At 52.5% G+C, this 25,578-nt stretch overlaps 1 protein-coding gene across 1 annotated transcript in view; it reads right to left on the bottom strand.

The window, feature by feature from the left end:
- Positions 1–25,444, bottom strand: part of DUSP8 (dual specificity phosphatase 8) — a 55,178-nt gene extending 29,734 nt beyond the window's left edge. The window contains exons 1-2 of the mRNA XM_026076438.1: positions 25,428–25,444; positions 8,327–8,732 (exon numbers count right to left, since the gene is read on the bottom strand). Coding sequence (XP_025932223.1) covers positions 8,327–8,557 — 231 coding nt within the window. The 5' untranslated portion in view covers positions 8,558–8,732; positions 25,428–25,444. The remainder of the gene's footprint in view (positions 1–8,326; positions 8,733–25,427) is intronic.
- Between the last annotated feature and the right edge of the window lie 134 nt (positions 25,445–25,578).

Below are 25,578 nucleotides of genomic sequence, written 5' to 3'. Positions count from 1 at the left end.
AGATATTAATGTAGCCCCAAATGAAATGCTCCAAATTTATCACCCCTTGGCAGGGTCTATGTGGCAGTTAGAGGTGCAAAGACAGAGTTTATCTTCCTGAGGTAGATTTAGTCCAAGTCCCCTCAATTGCTGGTAGGAGTGAAGCAGCAGCTGCGAAGCCCACAGCCAGACCCCAGGCTGTGCTGTGCTACTGCTTTGACACCCTGTTGCAGGTGCTTCCCTGCTTTGAAACGTGAGCTACATCCAAATAAAACCGCAGCGCGCACCGATTTAGCTGAGCTCATCATGCCTCCTCACTGCAGTGGAGGGCCAGCCGCGCGCTGTCAGAAATCGCTGCCAGAGCATTGTGCGCAGATCTGCAACAGCAAGAGGCGTTTCTCAAAGGAAGCACCCGTCCCCACCCCAGCACTCTGAACTGGAAAGCAAAACTCACCACGCCAGTCAGCAGAAAAAAGGGGAAAAAAGGAAGTGGCAGAATGGGAGGGAAGAAAAAAGGACTCTGGAATTCTGCAATAAGACAATACAAGCTGCGTAGGCTGCCCTGGGTAAGATCAGTGGTCATCTATGGAAATCTCATCTTCATTATCCTTTGCATATTTAAAAATACGCAGCACTATTTTTATAAGGCTAGCTGTTCAAAACATGGGCAAAACTCTTGAGGCTTCAGAGGAAGCCACCTCAGTGTAAACCAGCCAAGGATCGACCCCAGCATCTCTTACTTAGCTCTGCCTTGCCAAAAGGCACGGTGTGGAGACAAGTCAGCCGCCGCAGAGCAGGGTTTTGGCCCGCCTGCCGGGACGGCTGCAGGGGGCAAGCCGGGGAGATAACGGCTCTGGCCGAGCAGAATTATCCCACAATAGGATTTAGTGTTCCTTCCACCCAGGGAGGCTTTGTTTTGGCCATTACTGGCGGGTTGCTGGGCAACGGCAGATATGTGTGACACGGTTTACATCTTATTAAAGTTATAAGGTTTCACTCAATGTAAATGCCAAACAAGCACTGGCCTTGCGTGGCCCAGCTGCAGAACATAAATACTGTGTTTGCTGGGGCAAGGTCTGCGGAAACGGTCTAAGGGGAGAGGTCTGCTTGAAATGAAAAGGCATGGCTCACCAGAGGCACACGAGGAACCCCCACGGGCTTGTAGAGCCCCTTGCCCACGGATGGAAAGAAGTTTAACCAGGTTCCTCGGTTCCTGACACGCTCCTGGTCCTCAGGGAAGGCAAAGGACCATCTCTGGCCCTAAACACATGGAGGCGAAAAGCTGAGCGGGGGCAGAGGAGGAGGCTAAAGATGAAGAGATGCTCGAGAGCAGATTGGTGCCTCTACCCAACGGGGGAGAGGCTGAAAACAGAGGACTCCCTCCCTGGAGCACCAGCTCCAGGAAGGGAGCCTGGGTTGGGCAGACGTCAGGCAACGCAGCGATGGCTTCCCCTCCCACTGCCGTCCGGTGTTCCCGAGGGTGCTGCCCATCGCAATGGCCTCCACCCCACGGGAGACACAGGAACCAAGCCCACAGCCATTCCCTTCCAGGAAACATGGCCAGAAAGGGTCCCTCCACCCAGCTGGCAGGAGATGGGAGGCCAAGGCCCATCAAGCCTTTTGGCCACAAGCTGAGGTTTACTGGGGCACTAAGATCTGCTTGCAAACACGTGCACATGCTTCAAAACTGGCTTGTCCATCCCACCCACTGGAAGTGTCCCAGGTTTGTGCCTGACATCATGCCCTGGCCAGCACGGGAGGCTCCCCTTTGGCCACCACTTGTGGCTGCATTGCCTTTAAAGGAGCTGGACTGTCAGGTTTGGGGCTGGGCGGTCACAGGGAGGGCAGCAGCTCTGCAGGGCAAGGCCCATGCTTCCCTGCGTGTGGTCCCTAGTGTAATGTGCCACGAACCTGCTGGCTCCGTCACCCTGGATGTCCCGGTCTGGTTGCAGAGACCATACACATGCAATATCACCAGCAGACACACTGCTCTGGTAATTCAACTGAAAACCCCAGCTCAGGAAATCAGAAGATGGGATCAGGCCAGTCTGCTCACCAGCTTCCCCCAAAGCCTTTCAGGAGCTCGCTGCAGCACAGGCCTGGGCTCTGCTGGGGAGATAGCACATTTTTGAGCTGGCAGAGGAGCAGGGATCCTGCCTGGAGCAGGGACTGCCAGGGCCCGTCCAACAGCTCGAACCAAACTGCAGCAGAGATCAACACCTTCGTGCCAAGCCCACTGCTTCCCCTCACCTCTCATCTCTAGGCTCCAGCCAAAGATGACTCTCTTCTGGACATTTTGTCCTCAGCGCTTGGTAGCTCAACGTGTCTCAGACCAAGACGAGCAAATAGCACCGGCGTGGGGCTGGCCGGCTCTCCCTGGCGCGGCAGAGCGAGAGTCCCTGCTCTTTCTGCCGCAGCCTCCCCAGCTGCTAAGTGGGTTTAATGATACTTGTCTATTGTACAAAGCACTCGGAGCGCTACAGGTGATTCGGGCTAAGATAAGAGCTAGGCGTTCTTATTATCCAAATTACTACAGGCATCTCGGTCACATACTGTTTCAAAACACAGTGAATCACCCCACTGAAATAACAGTACTTCCATAAACATACAGAGCAGCCAGGCACACAGCTCAAAAATAAGCCCTGGCTTTCCCTAAAGCCAAACAGCTGCTTCCAGAGCCATGCTCCTAAAGTAAATAAGTAAGTGTCTCCACAGTCCTAATAGACTGCTGTCATGCCTCAAACCACTGCTGCAGCTACTCCAGGGGTAGCTACATCTCAGGAAGTGAAAGCAGGTGTAGCGGTGGAAAGACCTTCTAGGGGGGGCTTTGAAGAAGTGAAATTTTCAACATTTCCCTCAAGAAATCAAAATAAAACTCCAAGCAGAAACTGAGCAGGGATTTCCCCAAACCTCTTCCCCTGAAACGGCACCGAGGATCTGCGTTGCTCCATTCATTGCAGAGAAAAGGGTTGAAATACAACAACAAAGTGGGGCAACCACTGGTAGTGTTTTTTTTGTGCAGAGGAAGACTATTGCTAACTGGAAAACAAATGGCTGCTGCAGTTTCCCAGTGCAGCCAGCAACCCTGCCAGGGAGCTCTGATCCCCATCCTGGCACCACGGGTCCTGGGGAGACACATCTGCCCAGTGGGGACATGGCATGCAAACGGGGTTGAGGAGCTTTTCATGTTGTCTAGGGCTGAGCGTAAGCATGTTTCAAGACAACAAGGAAGGGATTATTTAATTTCYCCATTTCTTCTTTCCCACAAAACGATCCTTTCCCAAGACTTGCACCAAGAAAGTCAGGAACTGCAGTTAACCTATGGCACTGCTCCAAACCAGAGCATCCAGAAGAGTTATTAACGGGAGGAGGAGGAGGAGGGTGGAAATGCTCCCTGTGCCAAGGTGACGGCATGGAAATTGCTACCTTTCCTTAACATCACTCTGCACAGAGGGGTGCAAGCACAGGGAGAAGCAAATTAGCATGTGGGGGCACGAATGCCCCCATCCGCTTTGCTTATGTCCCTGCAAGCTTTGCTCTGTTTTAACCTGTGCCTGCTCCTGCTACCCATCAAGGCGATGGGCAAAAAGCGATCCCCACCTGGGGCAGCGCCAGGCTGGGACGCGCAGGTCATACTCTCTTTAGATGCTCATGCAAGGAAGCAGGAGGAGGGAGCACACCAAGGTGGGGTTTCGACCTGCCCTCGTGGCYCCGGGCGCGGGCAGCCCGTCGGCGCAGCTCCCCGGCCGCCTTTGTCTCTCCGGCCCCGGCGGCAGGAAACGCGGGAGGAGGCGGGAGGCCCGTCAGGAGGGATAATGGGGCCGGACAATCGCGCCACTGATGTCACCCTTCCTGCCATCTGCTCACGGCGCCAGCGCCTCGCACCCGCCTCCCCCTCCGCACGCGCACCCGCACGGCACCGCTTCGCCCCGCCGCCGGCCCCCCTCCGCGCGCCGCCCGGCAGAGGGTACTGCTCTCCCACCGGTGCGGCGCCACGGCCGCTCGCTGCCCTGCACAGGCTGGCAGCAGCGAGGGGACAGAGCCATGTGTCGCTCTGGCCCTGCAGACCTCCCCCAAGTCCCAGGCGCACTCTCTGGTCCTACCTGAGCGTGCAGGTACGTCCAGCCTGCCTGAAACTTGGATGGGAGTTTTTACACCTTCCCTCCGGCAGGCTGGGCTCAGACCTGGGAGGAGGTTTTGACCTGCTTTGCATTCAGCTCCAGCTCTGCTGGCCCCCTGGGCACCCCCTGCCTCCAGGGATGGGGACAGGGACAGGTAACACAGCCTTCCCGTCCCCATGCATGGGCCCAGACCCCGATTTCATCGTTCAGCAGGTGCAGAGGTACCAGGAGAGGCAGGGAGCCTACAAAGGCTGAGGTTCTCCTTCTCTGTATTGCCCACGGTAGCACATTTGCTGGTTTACTTTCAGGTCCCGAGTCTCCTTCCTGGACACCAGCACATCTCTTCCCCCCGCTGCCACATTCCCATGCCTCAGCCTGTCCCCGTGGGCGCAGCAGCTCCCAGGACCAGGGGACAGGGATGCACACCGCGGCAGAGCATCAACCTCATTCAACCTCAAATCTCCTCCAAGGCATCCCTCAGGTCTCAGTGCTGTGGTTCCACACCAGAAACACCTAACAGCCCTCCTCAAGTGACACTTTTTTCCCCATGTAACCAAGGAGCAGCTGTCTGTCCACCCTGGGGGTTGCTGTCCATCAGACCCAGGTGGGACGTCTGCCCCTGCGACTGCCCAGCACCTCTGACGCAGTTACGGACAGGATTTCCCCAGTGCTCTGCTCCGTTCTTCTCCAAAGGGAGCTGAGCCCTTTGAAAGGTTCTTCCCTAAAAGCGTAGCCTCTTGTGAGATAAATTAGAGCTGCTAATAATCCGCTTTGAAGATATCTGCTCCAGTTTTTTGCTCTATTTCCATTTCTGCTGCTTGCCCTGGCTGGCAGCCAGTGTCTGTCCTTCCCTTCTGGTACCTAGCCCCCATTCTCACTCCTCTTTGGCAGAAATGCCTCTCTTCAGGGTTTTCTGTTGTTTCTTCCCCCCCTCCCAGCTCAGCCAATTCTCCAGCCACATCCCTCATCTGCTCAGYCCAGACAGAGCTGTGAGCATCTCCCCTCACCGACTGCAGACCCCAAAACCTTTGTTCGCAGACCCTGGCGGAGCGACCACCTTCCCTTTTGTTCCTCTGCAAGCAGGGACACTTCCACTAACTAATACTTACAAATCTGCCAAGGCCGCATTCCTCTTTCGCTAATCCCTCCCTCCCTGCCTTGCAACGTTGCCCTCCCTCTGAGCTCAGCAGCAATACCCATCAACCCACTTAATGCATTTAAGGAGGTTTAGAGGGAAACAGCATATGGAAAGGTACGAAGGTAAGAATTTTTGACGGAAACAGCTTGCAGATATCTCTCCAGGGGTATATAAATCCTGAGGCGGCAGCCCAAATCATATTGATTTCTGTAGGTCACAAAATACATCCTTGACTCAAGTGGCCAAAATTGGAAGCTGGGGGGGAGGAGAGGGAAAAGGGAAAAAAACGTACATCACCCCAAAGACATGCCTCTCTGCAGAAACACTGCTCTCGGGTCTGGGCCCAAAAGGCTTGGAAACCCTGAGCCATAGCCATCACTGCACGGAGAGCAGCTCCGCCGGAGTCAGAACAAATACCCCTGATTTATGCCAGATGAGGATATGGCTGTGACCCCCCCCCCCTTCCTCCTCCCCCAGCTTCCTAGGGCAAGTGGCTTAAACTCACAAGGGTGCCCTGGAGCTTAATTAATTCCTGGGTTGAGCACTCTGGGAGGCCTTGTGTGCCAGGGGAGATTAAGGAAGGGCCTGCTCGGAAAGGCAGTGGGGGCACGTTTGCTCTTGCCTGGGGATGCGCATCGCTGGGAGATATTTCAGCCTTGCAAAAAAAAAAAAAAAAGTAACCAGAGAATTAAAGCTCGTGAATGCACCCCTATGCCTCCCCCTGCAATGTCCCTGCCACGAGGTTATAATTCTGTCCCTAGCCCATACCTGGACCATTAGGTAATGACCCACGAGCGGGGAGGAGGGAGCTATTCCCGCACCTTGCTCCTGCCAGCGAGGAGACGCGGAGGGAGCCGGCTGGCGGTCGCTAGGTGTGCACCAAGGGCCCTTCGGGACGGCACCAGCTTGCAGAGCTCGCGGTCCATTAGCGTGACGGAGCGGGGGGCAGGAGCCACACCGCGGGGAGGGTTGGCCGGCCCCTTTGGCTGCCCCTGCGGCAGTCGCTGCCTGCTGCGGCTCCTCTGCACGGCTGCGGAGCCGCGGAGCTGCAGGCTCGCTGCAGGTTTGCAGAAGGCATCAGCTGATGTTAACTCTTCCTGCTCTCCCTTCTCGGTCCTCCTGCTCCTCTACTYCCCCCCGCCCGGCATTAGTTTTGCTGCTGCTCCACGTGACGGCGTCCACTGCAGAGGTGACCCTAACCGAGAGGAGGGCGGACGCGCCTCTCGCTTGTTCCTAGCTTGCAAAAACTGATTATTCTGCTTTATTCTCCCGAGGATTTAAGAACAGCTAAATCCGTTCAGGAATCATTCTCTGCAATCCCCTCCAAATCGCCCAGCCTGAAGCATCACTAAAGCAGATTGGAGGCAACCCGCGCCCCCCCGCGCTGCGAACCTCCCCGATCCAGGCAGGGTGATGTCACCGGCAGCCAATGCGGACGGCAGCGCGCGCACAGGGCCGGCGGGGGGAGGACTCCACAGATGGCTCCAGCTGGGCCCAGCATTTGATTAATCGCCTGAATTACCCTCACTTTGCCATAAAATTACAAGGAGGGGGGGCAGCTGGGAAATGGTAAAAGCAGGAGCAACCCGAGGAGCAAGTGAGCTGCAGTGGGGTGACATCGCCCCTCGCTGCGCAGCAGCCCCGCGCATCTCTGTGCCAGGGGCCAAGGGCTTTGCCCCCACCAGGGGAATCGCATGCTGCCAGGTCTAATGTGTTCCCAGCCCCAACACCGTGCCATGGGGGGACGTGCCGGTTTCAGGGCACTGGGCAGGTGGAAGGGCTTACGTCGAAGCAGATCCCAAGAGTCCCCAGCTTGGGAGGTGCTGGGATACTTGACCCTTCCCCACCGACCACGGCTGGAAGAGACCCAGGCGCTGCTGGCGGAGAGGGGCTGGGGGAGTCTCTCCCCTTGGAAATGTCACAGGCACAGAGGCTGGGTCCACCCCTCTGCGAGCGGCCACGCGGTCACTGAGCACCATTGGCAATGCCAGGCCACCCCAAAGCAGCACCCGAAGCCGTGCTGCACCCCTCGCTCCGCTTGGCCCAGATGGGCAGGCACCTGCACGGACCCCCCCTGGCAGCACACACGGGCCCTCCCTGCTCTTGCCCCGCTCACAATTAGTTCTCACTGACATGAATCCTACTGGCAGAGATTATCCTCATTAACCCCCGCAATCCTGGAGGGGATGGCAGATGGGACGCTCTGCCAGGTGGGAAGCGGGGAACGGGCTGGTCATGCCACAGCACTGCAAAACGCACTCACGGGAGGCTCACGGACACACTTCTGCGCTTACCAAAGGGCCTGCGGGGTGGCCAGCTGGGCTAGCTCACAGGGAGCCAAGAGGGGGAAACAACTCTCCAAGCCTGTCACCAGCCAGCTGACCGTGGAGCCCTTCAGCAGCATCTGCACAGAGGGTAGGACCCGTTGGCTCCCCCGTGGGGGCACCCAGTGGTATTTCAAACAGCTGGGAAGATCGGGGCTGGAGCCCAGTTCCATGGCTCTGAGCCACCACTATTATTTAACTAGGAGAGATAGAGAGAGAAGCCTGGGAGAGATAATATGCCATGACACCGGATAAGAGCTTCTGGCGTCACAAGGGAGGAGGATTACATGTCCCTGAATGGAGTTAGAGATGACAGAGGGGAGGGGAAGAGTTTTTAGCAAGGGATTAAGCTTACAGCTCCAGGAAGGCTTTGGTGGGGTTGTCTGCCAGCGTACAACAATTCCTAAGGCTGATATACCTGTTCAACTTGCCTGCGGAGGGCTCCTGGATGGGGGTGCCACATCACTGGGGTGGGGGGAAGAAACAGGTCCCTGAGGACAGCCCTGGGGGCCTGTGGACACATGAGCTCATGCTCCATCTCTCTGAAGGGTAAAGGCAGAGCCAAAGAGAAGTAGCCTGGTAACAAGGTGCCAAAACTGAGAAGCAGGACATACTGGTCAGGCACAGACTGGCCCTTAAGTGAGTTTGTCTCCGCACCCCTGCACCCCATGCTACAGTGGTCAGAGACCCACCCCCCTACATCCCTTTGCTGGGGAAGAGGAGGTCAACGGTGCACAAAGGCAGGCAAGGGCCAAATCCCGTACCTTCATCTTGGAGGCTGGCTGGATGAGCTCTGTAATGGAGACCTTGTCTTGCTGCAGTCGCCTCTTGACAAGCTTGGAGCAGCAGATGTTGACGGAGCTGAGGACGTGCCAGGAGTTGTACTCCACAAAGGAGCGGCTGTCGATGACCAGGGTGCCCTCTGCTCCGTTCCTCAGGAGGCTGGCCAGCTTCTTAGGATCCATCACTTTGCGTGGGAGTCTGTCCCCTGCCATAACGGGCCTGTCCCCTCTGCAGCGAGTGGGGGGAAGGGGTGGACGGCCAGGGCAGGGAAGCCAGCACTGGTCTCCCCAAGGGGAAAGAGCGAGGGGGTAAGGTGTGAGCAGAGCAGCACCCGTCCTGGTCTCTTCACACGGCTAAAGCCTGGGATGCCAACTCATTGTGCTGAACCTGAAGAGAGAGAAAAGGAGAAAAAGATTGTAAGGCATAATGCTGATCAGAGTCCACTGCTTTCTCCCTTGAGCCTTCTTCCATCCCAAGYCCCACTCTACCCCTTAAAACTCATTCCTCTTGACTATGTGCTTTACCACATTCAGGTTTCTCTGCTTGCATTTCCTGGCATCTTGACTTCCCCCACCTCTCAGCCCAGATCCCTCAAGTAAGGGTGGAAGAAGTCAAGAAGGAATGGCTGTACGAAGACAAGGAATTTATATTAACAGCCTCTACCCCCATCCACTATCCACTGGAGGTACAAAAGGAGGCAGATCTACAGAAACGAATCAGATGGTAATTTTGTTAAGCCCTGTAGCCCAAGCCACACTCCATCACTCCTTTGTCCTGTCACCAGCTTGCTGTAACGCAGACAGGGCTGGGTAAGAACAGGCAGCCACTGCAAGGCTAGCAGAGAACTTAAAAGCACGTCAGACCTTAACAACTGCACAGAGACCAGGAGTCTCTGTAGCCCAGTCTTCAGCAGTGGTTGGTGGCAGACGCCTTCAGAAGGGAGTAACAATGAGACAAGAATACAGGCGTGCTTTCTAGGCATATTTGCACAGCTTGCAGTCATCTCTAGTTTAAGAACCTCCTGGGCCAGAGGTTTCATCTCTGAATATAACAGCCCTCAGTGGAGCTTTCTTCCATGAATTTGCCTAATTGCTTTTTGAAGCCATGTCAGCTTTTAATATGCATGCTGTCCTGGGGCAGGGAGTTGCACCGTTCACCAACTATTATGAAGATGCCCTTCCTCTGGTTTGCTCTCAATCTGCTGATGGCTCCTCTGGATGACCCTCAGTTCCTATATTGGAAGAGGCCATGAACGCTCACTCCCTATTCGTCTTCCCCAGGATTCTCACCATTTTCAGAGCTTATTTAGGAGTCTCTAAGCCCGTAACATCTATAGAGCTGTTTCTTGAGCCTTGCTATCACTGCAGAACTGCATGCTGTGTGTGCAGGCACACCAGAGCTCCGTATGGGCCAAAGCATCTCCTCCTTCCCTCTTCCCAGACTAACAGCTCCAAACAATTTGCTTTTTCTGACATCTGTTGAAGACGGAGCTAATGCTTTCACAGAACCACATACGTTCAGCTTTAAGGCTTCACTCCTGCACAGTAATAGCTAGTTCAAGACCCATCAGACATCCCACCAAACAAGGTTTGTCCACCCACATCCATCACTTCACAGTGGATTTCACCTGCCTTTTTAATCAGCCCCACCTCATGACTATCTCTCCTGGCTGCAGGACAGTCCCTTCTCCCTCCCAGATCTGAGGCAGTGATGTTCAGCAGGGCTAGCAGTGCCTAGGGCAGGAGGAACCAGGCCTGTTTCATCCTCTCTGGAGTCTCCTCAGTTGCACAGTCTTTGCAAGCAGATTCACATAGAGGGGGAGATATCTGGCTCCACCTTAGGAGCAGAGGACGGTCAAGTTGGGTGGTCTGTGAACTGCTTCAGAAGAGTGAGCTTCCTCCAAGTCCAGCTCATGGGGATAGCAAGAGCAAGAGGCAACCTGGGGGCATTTAGCTTAGGGTGTCTTCTTAGTTTTTAATGGCCACATCATTGCAGGCATGTTTTAATGGCATTAGGTTTTAATGCCACTGTAGTCATTCAGAAAATAAGCAGGGTTATTACCAGGTTCCTCTTGCTCCTGCCAGACAGTGTTTTAGAGAGAACCCACAAGCTGTTGCGTGGAAGCTTTAATGCATCTGAATTAGGAAGACTATGAATACCGTGCCTGAAAAGACCAGCGTAAAGACTTTCATTGACTTCTGCAGGGCCAGGATTTGGTCCATGGACTAGAGCAGGCTTATGAGTCACCCTGATCGGAGTAAGCCAGCAGGTCTTGGAAGCTCCTGTACTCTAAGTCCCTGTGGCGTAGGCACAATCTTGCAGGGATCCCACAGCTATGGTAGTTTTTGGCACAATGAAGATGCATGGGTAGGACATGCCACTGTGGTAATGAGCAGAGACCTTGTTGCGCCTGGTGCTGTGCTACATATAGAGGGAAAGACACTTCTTGCTTGAACCAGATAAGTACCTTCCACACTAAGAAAATAAAAGGTCCTTACACTGAGCCCGACACCCATTCGTATTGCAAAAAATCCTGCTTGGCAAGGGGGTGTGTGTGTGCCTGAAATGCCAGTGACCTCTGTTACCAGTCACCAATCCTGGAGGATACAGCCAGCTTGCAGAAAAAGGATGCAAAGCCACTGAATACAAGGACGGAGGAGTCGGCATTTGCAGGTTTCTGGCTCAGGACCCCAGAATTAGCAGCCTCCCATTGCCCGGGGCTACTGGACCTGCTTTGCAAAGCAGGAGGAGAGATGTCCTGAGCTTCAGGATCCAGGTTCCCAACATCAGGCCACAATAGGATGTATAACCTTCTCCTACCCCTGTAACACACACACGCTGCCTCTGCTAACACACTAATTCAACTTAGGGGAAAAAAAGAAAAAAAAATCCCTTAAAGACTGCAACAGTGACGGCTCCTCCCAGCACAAAGCATTTGCAGCCCCGTGGCATGACGGCATGGCTGTCTCTGGCTCTCTCCTGCCCCACAGTGAGCTTGTAGCGCTTTGTACCTCCTCGCAGGGACCCCAATTAGAGCTGCCCCCTCAGCAGCGGGCTTGTGGTCCCTCCCCTTGGYGGACACCCCGCTCCCCGCATGCGGCCCCCCCCTCCGCCTCCCTGCTGCACTCCTTGAGGGGGGCTTAAAAATTGAAACAGTTCTAATTAGGGGGTGTGAGGGGGAGCGAGGCTGGCTCCTGCTGGGATATGACACACCTCATTACGTTGCTACCGCCTTGCCAGAAGACCCCCTGCTGTAGCTTGGCTTTAGAGCCAGGGCAGTCAGAAAGGATGCAAATTAGCCAGCTTTTCCCCTTCGTCTTGCTTTCACACCCCACTCCCCAAATCACCCTCTCTTCCCTTCCCCATCAGGCCACCGGGCTGTGAATACTTCTTGATTCTTCCAATTATACCCAAGAAATAAAAGGGAATGGAGAGAGTCGACAGACAAAAAGATGTGGATAATACTGAGATGGAGGGATACGAATAAAACACTGAAGTGGGAAGAAAGAGTGATCTGATGCGTTGGGGACACACACACATGCTGCACAGTATCTCTGGAGATAACAGGGTCCATTGCCCTGCTCTCCAGATAACGAGCAAGGGGTAAGCTTTGGGGTTTTCAGGCACAATTGAAGGGATCCAGGAAAGATAACGCATCCTTGATCTCCTAATTGCCCTGCAAAAAAACTATTTGGAAGAGCCTTTCCATGCATGAAGTTGTGGCAGATGACTGAGAGGTTACACGGGTGAAACCAGAGGCAGAAGGGGAGACAACACGGCTGAAGGTTTCCTGTCTCAGCTAATAGCTGACCTCCTGCAAAACCACCAGATAAACGTCCACCCCAGCACATCCAGGTAGAACTGGCAGCATAAGCATGCAAGGAAAGCGAGCTTGATCCTGCCCCGGGCTCCACCCTAGAGACACGGGGGAGGCCAGACAAGGCTCCTCCACTCTGCTCCCCTCTGCGGCCTGTTTTGTTTGACCGAACACGTTTCCGCAGGAGGCAGATAACCAAGGGTGGTCATAGGGAGCTGTAACCTTGTTGCTAGACCAAGGCACAGGAAGAGCTGGGTCCTTCCAAACTGGCACAGTCTTGTACAATCTACCTCTTCTTGGCCAACCAAAATGCAGTGTCAAGTACTTGTAGACGATAAGCAACAGAGCAGCATTCAGTACTTTTCTCCCAGATTCCCTGGGCCAGTGTTGCTGGAGCAGTGATGCTACTGCAGGTATTTATGAATTTTTTGGAAACACCTAGCATCCCTCTGGCCACACACTGGGCAGGCATTAACACAGGCTCTGCTGCTCCAGAGTGTTTTGGAGTGAGTGCTGGATGGGACGTAGCACAAGTGGCTGGCAGGACTGCCACCAGCTGCTCTAGTGGCCCTTGCTGCTGATAACTTCTCCACACACGCTTCCAGCCCAGTCAAAGACAAATGAGTTACTTCAATGCCAGCAACCATATGAAATTTTGAAGCCAGACTAAGCAGCAGGGGCTCACATAGAGAAAACCAGAAGAGCGCCAGCTACCAGGGCAGGCAGGTAAAAGGGGGGAATGACCCCAAGTACCAGCAGAGACTATGGCACCTCCACAGCACCTCACAGGCCACATGTGAGATGGTCTCTGAAAAGAAGAAGCTTTAACGCCTCCTTACCTGGGCAGGATACAAGGAGAGGAGGAAGGAAGGAAGCTGTCTTTCTGCTTCTGCTCCATTGGGTCATAAGTAAAGGCAAAGAGGAAGGCACAAGGCATGGCCATCGAGCATTGCTGGAGTAAGAAATTTCCTGTTACCTCACCATGGTGACAGGGCAGCAGTCTCCAGAGCAGGGGGAAAAAGGTTAACCTGGAGCCTAAATTAGAGTTTCAGAAACATAGCTGTGTCCCTCACTTATCAGTTTATTAAAGCTATCTTAATCTTCTTGAGTGTTCCTGAAGAACATTACCATAATCCTTTAATCCTACCTCTCCCTGGAGTGCCTGTAATGAGGAGATGGGCACATGGCTTAGCTGAATGGGGACAGCAAAGCAGGAGGGGCCATGTCACAGCTGAGGGACAGAAAGACAGGCAGAGAGCTTAACACATGAGCTAGGCTAACCACACTCTTCAGGAGACAGGAGCAAGTCTGTCCCTGGCATGTACCTCCATGGAAACACATTTCAGGTGAACAGCGCACGCCACAGGTTTGACACAGATGCGTGCTGCAAGCTGGGCTGAGAGTGTACCTCCACGGCAGCTCAGCAGGGCTCTGGTTGTCCCAGCTCTGACCCTCTTCTGGTCAGGCCAGGCAAGAGAGCAAGAACATCCGAAACAGGCCCCGGCCTGAATTTATCTGTGTGCCAGGACAGACCAGTGGAAACTCATCCCTGGGCTGGCCGAACACAGAGTCACTGAGGTGGAGGCTACTCCTGTTCTGCCTTYGATTCAGCATCTTGCAGAAGGCCTCCAGGAGAGGCATGTGCTTAGCGGAAGGGTGCAGAGCTGGTTTCTGCTGTACTGGAGATGTTAACAGGAAGGTCAGTACATCTCTGTAGCAACCCTAAACCTCACTAACCAAGCTAGCAGTTGTGTCTAGGAGGGACCCTTCCCACATGGTCTAATTCAAGAGTTGCTCCCCTCGCTGCCTCTGGCAGGCCAGCTTCACTCTAAGAAGCTATTAGTTCACATTAGGAGTGCCCTAGCTTCTTACTGCTGGATTTTCCTCTGCTCCCAGGCCTTTCCCAGCTCTTTCCGCTGTTGTTTGAGATTTATGTTCAAGATAAATGCAGACAGAAGCAACCAAGACCCAGAGAAAAGGGAAAGACACTTTCTGCTATGTAGAATAGCCCTACCACAGAGCCAGCAATTCAAAAGTGTTTCCAGTTCTGCTTTCCTGCTCCAATTCCAGCCAGAGACGCAACAGTGAAGGAACTTAGTAGCACTGCTCTTCATCTTCTCCCAAGGTCTTTTGGGGATCTGTGCTGAAATGCCAAAATCTGCTTCTAACAAAGGGAACAAGTTTGCAAAAAGCAGAACTCCTTAAGACTAGAAGCAGGACTGAGACACGGTGTACAACATGGAGGAGACACTGTTGGAACCATCCACCACAAGCTGGACTGCACAAAGATGAAGATGTGGAAAGGGTCAAATCTGGAGCCAGGGGATGCAGGACAAGGTACCCACACATGACTGAGCACACAGCTAAGGGAACAATGATGCCTTGGGGACTGGCAGCTCAGACTGCACAAACAAGTCTCCATGATAGAAGTGAGACTGGACCTACAGCATGCTCAATAGATCTGCAACAATCATCCCATGAGCATGCTCTTTCAGTGGCATTGCCCACCTTCCATTTACTGAGGGATAAGAGCATGCACACAGGGCTGTAACCACAGAGAAACTTCTGCTAGTTTGTCCCTGGGTAATTCACGAAAGCAGTTGTCTCCTAAAAATTGCCACCTCCACTTGGGGACCCAACAGCACTGAGCACAAGCGATTTGCTTGTTCCCCAGCAGAGGCCTGCAAATGGCCAGGCACCCGCAGAGCCCTCGAGCGGAGAGGCTGCCCACGGGCAACGCAGGGCAGGAGGTGATGGGGCTCCTCCATCCATCCGGCATCGGATCAGGACCAGCAGCTGATTAACCACTGGAAGGACTGCCGAGAAAGTAACTGCTAGCTTACTGCCTGTGACGCTGGCAGCATCATGCTGGCCCCCCAGCTCTCCAGACATTTATTAAGATGTAAAATCTGGTGCTTTCACCAAGATCTCCACCCTTTTTCCTCTCCATCCCCTTATTTCTTTCAAGTACTCGGGCACTTCACAAACTACCCTCGGCAGGCTCCTGCTGTTTGAGGGATTCCTAAATCAAGGGACTATTGCTAATTATTATTATTATTTTGCAGCAGCAATCAGGGCCACGGGGCTCATTAACAAGTTAGCACCTCTGGTTTCCCTGGAAACTGCGGAGCTGCCAGGCAACAGGCGCTCAGCGGGCCCAGGCGCTGCTGACTGCCTCCGCGGGCCAAGCGCCCCCGGGAAGCGTGAGGCTGCTTCGGCCTCCAGGGCTGGAGGCACCCAGGTTGGCATTCGAACCATGATGAGATGTGCCGCTAGGATGCAAAGGCAACTCCAGGATGTCCCCTTCGCTCTGTGCCAGCTACTCTCGACCCTAGCCCATCCATTGTTTGCCTTCTGCTGCTCACAGCACCATGAACTAGCGGCTTTTCCTTCCTAGCAAAAGAGGCAGATGTTCTCCACGGATGGAAAATTCGGAGCACTAGTGATCCAGCGGGAGAAAGCCATGTGGAGCCTGTAGTAGCCATTTTGGAAGTGATGTAACCTCTGAGGATTTTTCCAGCAGCTACTCAAGATCCCTTTAACAGGCATCACAAAAGATTTCCCTGCTTGAAAAGGGAATCTTTTTTTTGTTTTTTCCTTAAAATGAGTTTATCTGAGAAGGCTGGAAACACTGCTGACCACATTGACTAACCCAGATGCAAAGTCTGCACATTCAGCCTTGCCCCAGCGAAGCTGGAGGACACAGAGCCACCCCAGAACCCACCAGCAGATACCTTCATGTGGACATGTAAAGCTGGGCTGCTTCAAGGGGAAGGAGGCAAGAGGCTGCGAGGGGAGGTACCAGCTGGGGGGCAGACACTGCCTCATCTCTGCCAGCACCTAGAGCACCACAAGATGGAGAAAAGGAGACAGACACTCGTTTCTGCACACCAGTGGGATGCAGAGGGGAGCCAGGCACAAGCCTTCACTGTGCTAAGCAGTGCGCACCAAGAACCAAGCCCTTACCTAAGCAGATGGGGCCAGGCGAAGGATGGGAGAGGCATGACATCTCCAGAGTCCCAGGAGCACAAGGGCAATGCTGCGAAGGCAGCCCCAGGCCCCCTTCTCACACACTGCTGCCCCGTTTGCACCCTCGGGGACCCACAAGAATTTTCCCAGGACAGACAGAGCAAGATGCGTGCGATGCTGATCTCATATCCTCATTCTCTGCTTCCTACACACTGCTCCTCTCCGGACGAAAGCCCCTGGGCACCCCCTCTACGCAAGCAAAGCGCTGGAAGCCTCCAGGCATTGGGAAGGGGAAGCTCCCACTTTTTCCCACAGCACATCCCTCCAAGGCAGCAACTGCACCTTTCCCAGGATTTCAGGCCCAGCTGCTTGCTGAGCTCATTCTTTTTTTTCTTTTTTTTCTTTTTTTTTCTCTATACTGCTTTCTCCTTTTAATTTACACAGGCTGGAAGCTGCTCCTAAACCACAAGGAGTGGGTGGTGGGGAGCTCCAAGCGGGCCCTGTACATGGGCTTTCTAGGTGAGCTTCACACGACAGAGCAGCACCCGCCAGTCTCCTGGAGTCTGAATTTCCCCTCAGTAACCAAAGCCCTAAGTCCAGACGCACAGAGGTGTTTTCTGTCAGAGGACACTGCTGGAAAAACAGGAGCCTGTTCAAAGTGACAGATGGTGCATTCACACCATGCAAGAGGAATGGCACGGGGGCCTACAGCAGCCTCTGGCATGTGGCTGGCTAACCTCCGGCGCATGGCCCGGGGCTGCTCCCGCTCACCTCGGACATTGCAGGCACTTCGGCTGAGCCTCAGCTGCCAGCAGAGAGGCAGGGAAGGCAGCGAGGCGAGGGGAAAGGGAAGGTGACGCGTCCTACTGAGCCATGAGCGAGTCTTTCACATGCACCTTCACCCTGCAAGGCAGACCAGCTCTTCTGGTTGCAGCTGAACCAAGGGAAGGGGCCCCTCATCCCCTCCCACCACCTGATGTTACGCCAGCAGCTTTGGGAGGGTTGCAACTGCAAATGCAATTGCTTCTTAGCCTGCTTCTTAGCCGTTGAAGTGCTCCATGTGTATTAAAACATTTTCAGACCAGCTGTAGCCAGAAAAATTTGACTGCAGCCCAGGTGGTCAGTCTGGAGATCAGACTGCTACTGGGTCAAGAATAGCCAACAGCAACAGCAGAGAAGGGAAGTATCCAGAGTCTAGATGACAAGGTCAGTTTTCCCCTTGCTATGACTCATACTTTGAACATGATTTATATGGTTTTCCCCCTTAGTGTGAACAAACACTTTCATTTTAAAGCCTACAAAAGCCAAGACCAAAGGTTATCCAAGACCAGCCAGACATTTAATCACTGCCTTTACCCACACTAAGGATGAAGCTATCAAGCACGCTGCTTTCTAACACAAAGCTATCCCATTTCCCTCCTCATCCTGCCAAGCCGAGAGTTGGCCAGGAGCTGACGGCAGCGTCTCCTTTGACCAGCTTGGCACACGTCACAGCCAGGTGGAAGGAAGGGGACATGTCGCATAGGACACAGGACATCCAGCCCCACTGGTGCTTCAGGTGACCTTGCTCCCCACTGCCTGATACCCCAGTCGCATTTGCTGCATCTCTGCTGGATAACCACGTGAGCCCATGGATGGGCAGAGAGGCTACCACAGGCTTGTCTTAGGGATCTCCAGTGGCTCTTTTTGCAGTAAGAATGGCTAGAGATAGCCCAGAAAGGTAGGTAGGTAGATGCTTTGTCAGGGTTGGTCTAGTTCTCTTGTTCTAGGACACCAGACACCATAAATACCTGCTGGGTGCATTTTCAGTCTCTTGGAGAAAGGTCTGCCAGGACCTGAGTACTATTTTCCCACCATACCTACACGCTAAAGGAAAGAAAGCACAGGATTAAACTATGGTTCTCCATGATAGGAGATACCTACATCAGCATTTCACTTCTCAGGAACAAGCAAAAGTGAAATGAATTTGTCCATCTCAGCAGAGTCCCCAGGACAGTCTTGAGGCTGGTGAGGCCCAAGGCTGTAAGTACACATAGAGGGAGGTAAGTTAGGACCTAGCAAAGACAGAGGAGCTCCACTGGCACCTGCCCACCTGCAGTGTCATTAGTCCCCCATATTTAAATGACAAACAGCACACATGGACTCATTTAAGAATAAAAATGTTGCTTCCTTTCTTCTGGCTGGTTTTATGCTGGGTCTGGTAATAGCTGATGCAAACTGAGGCACGGGTGCAGATTCTAGCACCAGTTTTCAGCCAGTATAAGCCAACGCTCACAGTTACACTGCTGTATGCCAGCTGAAACTCTGGCCCTCCTTAGAAGACCCAGAATTCAGTTCCAAGGGACTACACTGATTTTCCACAGGATGATGCTTCCCCCAGGGCAGTAACATGCCTTGCAAGACTTTTCTGACTTGGTCCAAGGCCTGCTAAATTTCCTATATACACACACAACAGACAAATTGCTCACAGGTTTGGGATGAATTAGCACTTGTCAGTTCAGGCTCCACCTCTTATCACAACCACAAAGAGAAGCCACTAGTTTTGGGTTTCAAAGGATTACCTTTATCTAGAAGAAGCGCTAAGAATGGGAAAAGACAAAGCTAACATTCCTGCCCCACTCTCTCCTTTTCCCTTATGGGTTGTGATTCATTGCTGGGTGGCTCATTAGCTTAATCTGAAGTCACGCGGGGGTCAGAGTGTTTTGCAGGTCTTCCCTTCATCCTGACCACCCCAGACAAACACAGGTCCATCGGCCACAGAGAGTCACAGCTTACTAGCCAGAAATCAGAGCTCCTCTCCATGCAATAAATCCTGCAGGCTAGCCTGTTTACTGACAGCTACATTTTGCATGGTTTCTGTAACATGGACCCTTTCTTTTAACCGCTATCATCACTGCTACTGTAGGTGGCAAGCTACATGAACTCATTAACCACTTCCCTAGTGGGGCAGTATCCCTCTCACCAACTCCAGGCAGACATTGAAGCTTTTTTTTTTAACTCCATAGTTTCAAAGAACCAGAGATGTAATATGATGTACAGCCAAAGCTTCAACATCCTCCAGCTAGTTTCCATGTCAGCAAGTCTTAGTTATTGGTGATTCTGAACATGTAATTGAAAGCATACACCAAATCTTGCCTGTTTAGGACTGGGAGCTGACCTGCAGCTAAGTAAGATCAGTTCATTCCTCCTCACCTTTCTTCCAGTCCTTCTAGACCCCACTAGAGTCATACTTATCTTTATTATCAGTTACTGCTGAATGAACCTTGCTCAGGTGGCAGACAAAGAGGCAGCCAAGCTCAAAGCAGATGGGGCTGTGAGGATGACACAGAATTACAGGCATCAGCATTCAGCAAGCAAACGGAGAATGCACAGATCTATTTTTAATGGCACAATGCAAGTGCTGTACAAAAGGACGTATCCAGGGAGATTCTGCCCAGTCAGAGGTTTGCGTTAGTTTTGCTGCAATAATCAACTTCACTCAGCATGCAGGAGGCATTTTGCCCCTTTACCACCCCAGAGAATAGTTTGGGGAGCTCCATTTTGATTTAAGCTGGAGACCTGCTCCTCTTGGTCACCTTCCTGGCCTGCTGCATCCTACTGGCTTTCCACCAGGAAAAGCAGAAAATGCAGTGAGCAGCAGGTAAGGAGCAAAGGAGAAGGCCAGGCGTTCAGGCAGCAGCTGGCTCCTGCGGCACACACTTGGCTCCCGCACCTTGGCTCAGGTGAGCTAGCAAAGCCGTTTGGGACACCTTTGCAAGGCCTGTTCCCGAGTCCACTAACAGAAGCAAAGCCCTGTCTATAACACCAACGTACTCCTCCCCATTTGGACAAAGCAGGCAGGGAAAGGGTGAACTGTGAAGTGTTCCCTGCTTTGATTTCCCCCCCTGCATGCACACGGTTAATCTATTTTTCATATGCGAGCTTAGAAGTCAGCAGTGCTGGCACCCTCTCCACACCAGCTCTCTGCTCAACAGCCTCAAGTGCCAAGCGAGGCTCAGCCTGTGCCCATCCGTTCCCCACGCAGGGCTCCCGGCCAAGGCAGATGAAGATGGAATGAATAACTCCACTCAAGCTAAAGCTTGAGGAGGACCAGACTGTGATCGCAAGCTTAGAAACCGGGGTTGTTAAAAGCAACGCGAAAACAGTCAGATGCTGAAGATGCTTCTTGGTTGCTTCTTTTCAATAGAATGCCCTGGATGCTGATGGACCCTCTCTGTTTGGAGCAAAAATGGTCCTGAGTTACTCAGGAGAGGTTGGATTTCAATGGGAGACGTGTAATTTAAGCAGATGCCGGTTTAATGCGTTTAATTGTTTGACTTGCTTGAGAGAAAACCTGCAATCACCTAATAAATGAACTGAAATGTCTACCACAGCTTCTGCCACATCAGCTGAATTAACATTTGCTAGCTTTGTACAGCAGCTCTCCTCAAAGAACTAAATCCCTTATTAAAAAAAAAAAAGGGGAGATGAAAAGCTGTGGATATGGGTATACCGCACACCTATTAGCCAGATGAGTAATGCTGCTAGGCAGAGACAAACCGGAAAGACGCACTGCATCATTAGCAGGGCTCAAGGATGTGTGTTGTGAAGGGGAGGATTCCAGGGTTATGCTGTCATTGGAATTTCCATGCAGGATCAAAGCGATGGCCCACCTTGTTTCAAGTCCTCTCACCATCACTGCTTAATAACAGGTATTTTACAGAAGCAGGGGAGAAACAGGATGGCAGGCGGTTATGGAACAGTCACAGAATAATTTAGGTTGGAAGGAACCTCAGGAGGTCACCTGGTCCAACGCCTTGCTCTCCCTTAAAGCTGGGCTAACTTCAACAGTAGATGAGGGTTTCTTTTCCTTCTAGTCACCTAATGGGTCCTCCCCAAACACCAGTGGGCTCAGAAATCATGCTCCCCATAACTCAGCATGCAAAAATGCTGTACAGAGAGCCTCTTTCACAAATGGTAAGAGCACTCTGAGGTGCCCTGGAAAAATGCCTGAAGAACACAAAGTCTCTGCCCCAAGAAACCTGGAGACTTGGTTTGAAGATGATACACTGAAAGCAGACAAGTCACACACGCACACATCAGGATGGGCAAACAGGAACTGTGAGGGCTCTCCATACACAGGAAACAACACGGGAAAAGGCATAAGGGCAATAGGAAGAAAAGAGGAAAGCAAGGAAGTGTTTCTAGTCCCAGATAGGCTGCTGGCATGATCTTAAATTAACTCAGTGCAAAGTGCGTCGCTGCATCTTCATGCAGCACAGTCCTAGCATTAGCCGTTCTGCACTGGTATTGCTCCCCTTCTGTGCTAGGAGACTCTTCATGTAGTAGACCAGTTCCCAGTGAGTGCCTCCTGGTTTTCCCTCTATCCCAGTCTGGGGTGCTACAAGCTCCTGTCTTCTGAAATACTGCTCCTTTCCAAGAGTCATTAACTGGGCAAACAAGCACCACGTGTCATTTTTGGAAACTCTGGGCTCAGAGCAGCCAAGAAGTCCACAGAAGCTGTGTGTACAGCAAGGAATGAAGCCCCCTGCACAGTAACCACAGAATCACAGAATGGTTGAGGTTGGAAGGGACCTCTGGAGATCATCTAGTCCAAACTCCTGCTCAAGCAGGGTCACCTAGAGCACGTTGTCCAGGATTGTGTCCAGACAGCTTTTGAATATCTCCAAGGATGGGGACCCCACAACCTCTCTGGGCAACCTGTTCCAGTGCTCAGCCACCCTCACAGTGAAAAAGCTTTTCTTTAGATTCAGATGGAACTTCCCGTGTTTCAGTTTGTGCCCGTTGCCTCTCATCCTATCGCTGGGCACCGCTGAAAAGTCTCACTCCATCCCCTTTACGCCTTCCCTTCAGATACTTGTACACATTGATAATAACCCCCCTCAGTCTACTCTTCTGCAGGCTGAACAGGCCCAGCTCTCTCAGCCTTTCCTCATAAGAGAGATGCTCCAGTCCCTTAATCATCTTACTTCCTGCTAGAGGTAGAAAGTCTACAAACAGCTCTCGCAAGAGGAAGAGATAACAGTTTGTTTTTCTTTCCATGACCTTCTGCTAAAGAGGAGACTGGGTGACTGAGGCATCCGCCTCAGCCAGAGCTCAGGAACTCGCACCTTGGTCTCTGGCATGGATTTGGCTTGCGTGGGCCAAGCTTTGCCAGGCCCACCTGGCAAAAACACCCGCTTTGAGTGCAGCGCTGCCATACCATTATCTCAGAGCACCTCGGCACCATCAGCTTTTACAACCCTAATGTTCCCCAGGCTGTATTGCAACCCTGCTCACAAAGCACGTGCAGGGCTTCCTGAGTAAGCTTGAGAAAATCTTGAGCAGGGAGCTCATTYGGCTCCTTATCTGATGAATTGTCCCAGGCCCCCTCACCTCCCCACCCTGAGCGGACCAGAAATTATGTCAGGTGTCTCCTTTGCCACTCAGCATCAGGTGGGACAGGTGTATCTTCAGAGGAGAAATGCAGAGCTTGAAAAACAGGTTTTAAAGCCCAGAGGGCATGAGGCTGCAGCAGAGCATTTTCAAGCTTTCCCCACAGGATGACAGCAGTGAAGGTCTGGCTGCACGAGTTCTCTATGCATAGCAGCAAAGAAGAGCCCGGGGTGAAATGCACTGCATGTTGAGGAAAAGGAACACCTCTGTGCTGTGGCTTTCTGCAGCCAGCTGCCCCTTAACATTGCCATTAAACCAACAGTAGAGGGCAAAAAGATCTACAAACTCTCCAGCCTAGTTTAATCCTCCAACTGTCCTACCAGGCAGAAGATACAGTATTTGCAAGCTCTTTATCATCTTGTTCTCTACAAAATCCAGTCTGCTGTAGCAGCTGTGGTGTGACAGTAGTGTCCTACAAGTCAGTTCCAGAAGTCAAGACTGCCAAGCACCGAAACACCTCCTTTTCCTGCTTTGATCACAGAAAGCCTTAACATGTTCTACACCTGTGTGCACTCGGGGTTTTTGGAGGCAAACCTCAACTGAGCTACACACCAGAGAAACTGGTCTCTGATCCTTAAGAAGAGACTTATTTAAAGACAACAGAACAAATCAAAACAGGAAAGCAACTATAACGCACTCCATATTCTTACACCAATTTAAAGCAGCACTTGTTGGTGGAGAGGTAGGGAATAGGGATGGAGYGGGAGTCCCTTCACACTCATCTTGAGAATAGTCATTTTCAGAAATCCTTCTGAGACAGGTTTCCATTTTGGGGGGTTTCCTTGGGGAGGTCACTGTGGGGGGAAAACGTAGTTTTCTCCCATCTCCCAAGAGGCAATTTGTCAGCATGAGACACACACTACTGAGAAGTCTCACCCAGCCCTCGGGGGTGCTTTGGTAGTAATAGCAGCATCGTATTTAATTTTAGGTGACAAACTCTCCAAAGGCAGGCACCTCAGTGGGTCTCTCAGCAAGGTGCTTGGCACCCAACAAAAACATGTCTGCAAACAAATGCCAAGTACTACACTTGCAAGAGTGATCTCTGTAAGAGAGCCCTGAGGAGTCTGGCCACATTGCTCAGGTCTCCCAAGCACAGCAGAGGCTAGATTTTATAATGTAAAGCAAGATCCAAGTTTCCCTCCCCCATTCCTTACCTTGCATCAGGCAGGGACAACTGAAAGTCACGGTATGCTAAACTGTTGAGTTGAAAGCATTTTGGTGTGAAATGCTGACATCTCAGAACCAGTATTCAAGAGACCATCTAGACCAAGGATTTCTCTACTAGAGTTTATTGCTGATCAGCCAAGGGTAGGAAGTCCAACATACTGTCATCCCAAAGAGGCATTTGGGCACCCATCTGCTCTCGCATTCCCAAATGTCCTTTGTGGTAGTGGCCATTAGGACAGCCCCACACATACGCACCCTGCCAGTGGGGCTATGCTACTCGAAACCGAGGACAAGGTATCCGCGTAGCCCTGCAGGCACTCTAGCAAGAGATCCCAAATACCTCCAGGTATGGCCAGAAAAGTTTTCTTGGTGTTGCAGCTTATTTATTTTGGCAACTGCTACAAGCAAACCCAAAGCAAACCCAGGAAGCCCCAACCAGACCCAAACCTGACAAACCTCTTCTACAGAGGAAAACTGACCAGCCCAGACCGCTTACAACAGCGCTAGCAAACCCCTCTGAGGCAAGACCAAACCCACGAGTGCCAAATCCCGTGCCTCAAGTCCTTCTGAAAACAAAGCTCTTCGCCACCGAATTTCAGCCTGCAGGCAGCCATGCCCTAAGCCTTTTGCCTTAGCAGGGAGGAAGGAGACAAGATGAGCGAACAGCAAACGCAGCTCCATGGGCAAGCCCACTTCAAGGTTAACATGGCCCCGGTGCGGGTGGAAGCGCCTGCCAGGCTGCCAGCACAGCCCTCCTAGCTACCTGCGCCAGCCTCCTCGGGCTTTTCGACAGCTGCACCATCCGCTTCGCGGGGGGCAGCAGGGGGGCGTCCGTCTTCACGCCCCAAATTAGAGGGAGACTGAAACCTCCGGCAACCGTTCCCAGCATATTTGCGACTGCTCGCTGTTTGGGACAGGGACCATCTTTTTGACACATGCTTATATACAGCGCCTACTGGGCTGTGCTCCCCGCTAGGGAGCTTTCCATACTACCGCAATCCAAATAAGAAATGCATCTGTGCCCAGCAAATGCAAACATCCTTAACAGAACAGCACTGCACCACGTCCCTCCTTACAACAAAACCGCAAATTACTGACCTGTGCATAGAGCTCCCCCAATGCAAGCTGAAGCACTGACATCAGCTTTTACTGTGCTCAGGAATTCAATTCTGGGGGAGGAGAAAGGAGCAGAAAGGAGAAGGAACTTGTTTATCAATAAAGGGAAATAATCAGGATTCTGACTAACGATAATCAGCTCTAACTTTCAGCACAAAATCCAACATTTATCACAACATAATAAGGGGGGGGAGGAGATGATCAATTGCTCCATACACATTATGGGAGGTCAAGGAGATTATTTTAAATGGGCAGCTTAACTCATTAATCGCTAGCAGCGCCTTTGGAGCTGCAGCAGTGAAGCGTTGCATGAAAACCCCCGCTGCTGAACACATGCCGGCTTCCCTGGGCTCGTTTAAACGCCAAGGACATACGGCGACACTCCAAACTCTCTCATCATTGGAAAAACCACAGCTCTGTTAACACCAGGTCCTCAAATACCAAGCCTCAGCCCCCAAAGAAAAAAACGCTAGCAAGTTACCCCCAGCAAAACCGGAGCGCGGTGGGAGCCCAAAGCGCCGACCCCTCCGCACATCCAACCCCAAGGACCACTGCAGCGGCCCAGCATCCGCACGCACCTGCGGCAACCGCATCCCAGCGCACCGCAGCGACGCTCCGCTGCTTCCCAGCTCCCAGCCCAGCAGGCACCACATACCGGGCGCGTTCCCCCAGGGCCGCTCTCCCCTCCGCAACGCAGCGCTTCGCCATCCCCTGGCCCCCCTCCCCCTT

This window comes from Apteryx rowi, unplaced genomic scaffold, assembly GCF_003343035.1.
Source record: "Apteryx rowi isolate R43461 unplaced genomic scaffold, aptRow1 scaffold_430, whole genome shotgun sequence".
NCBI lineage: Eukaryota > Metazoa > Chordata > Aves > Apterygiformes > Apterygidae > Apteryx > Apteryx rowi.
This window is presented reverse-complemented; position numbering and strand designations above follow the sequence as displayed.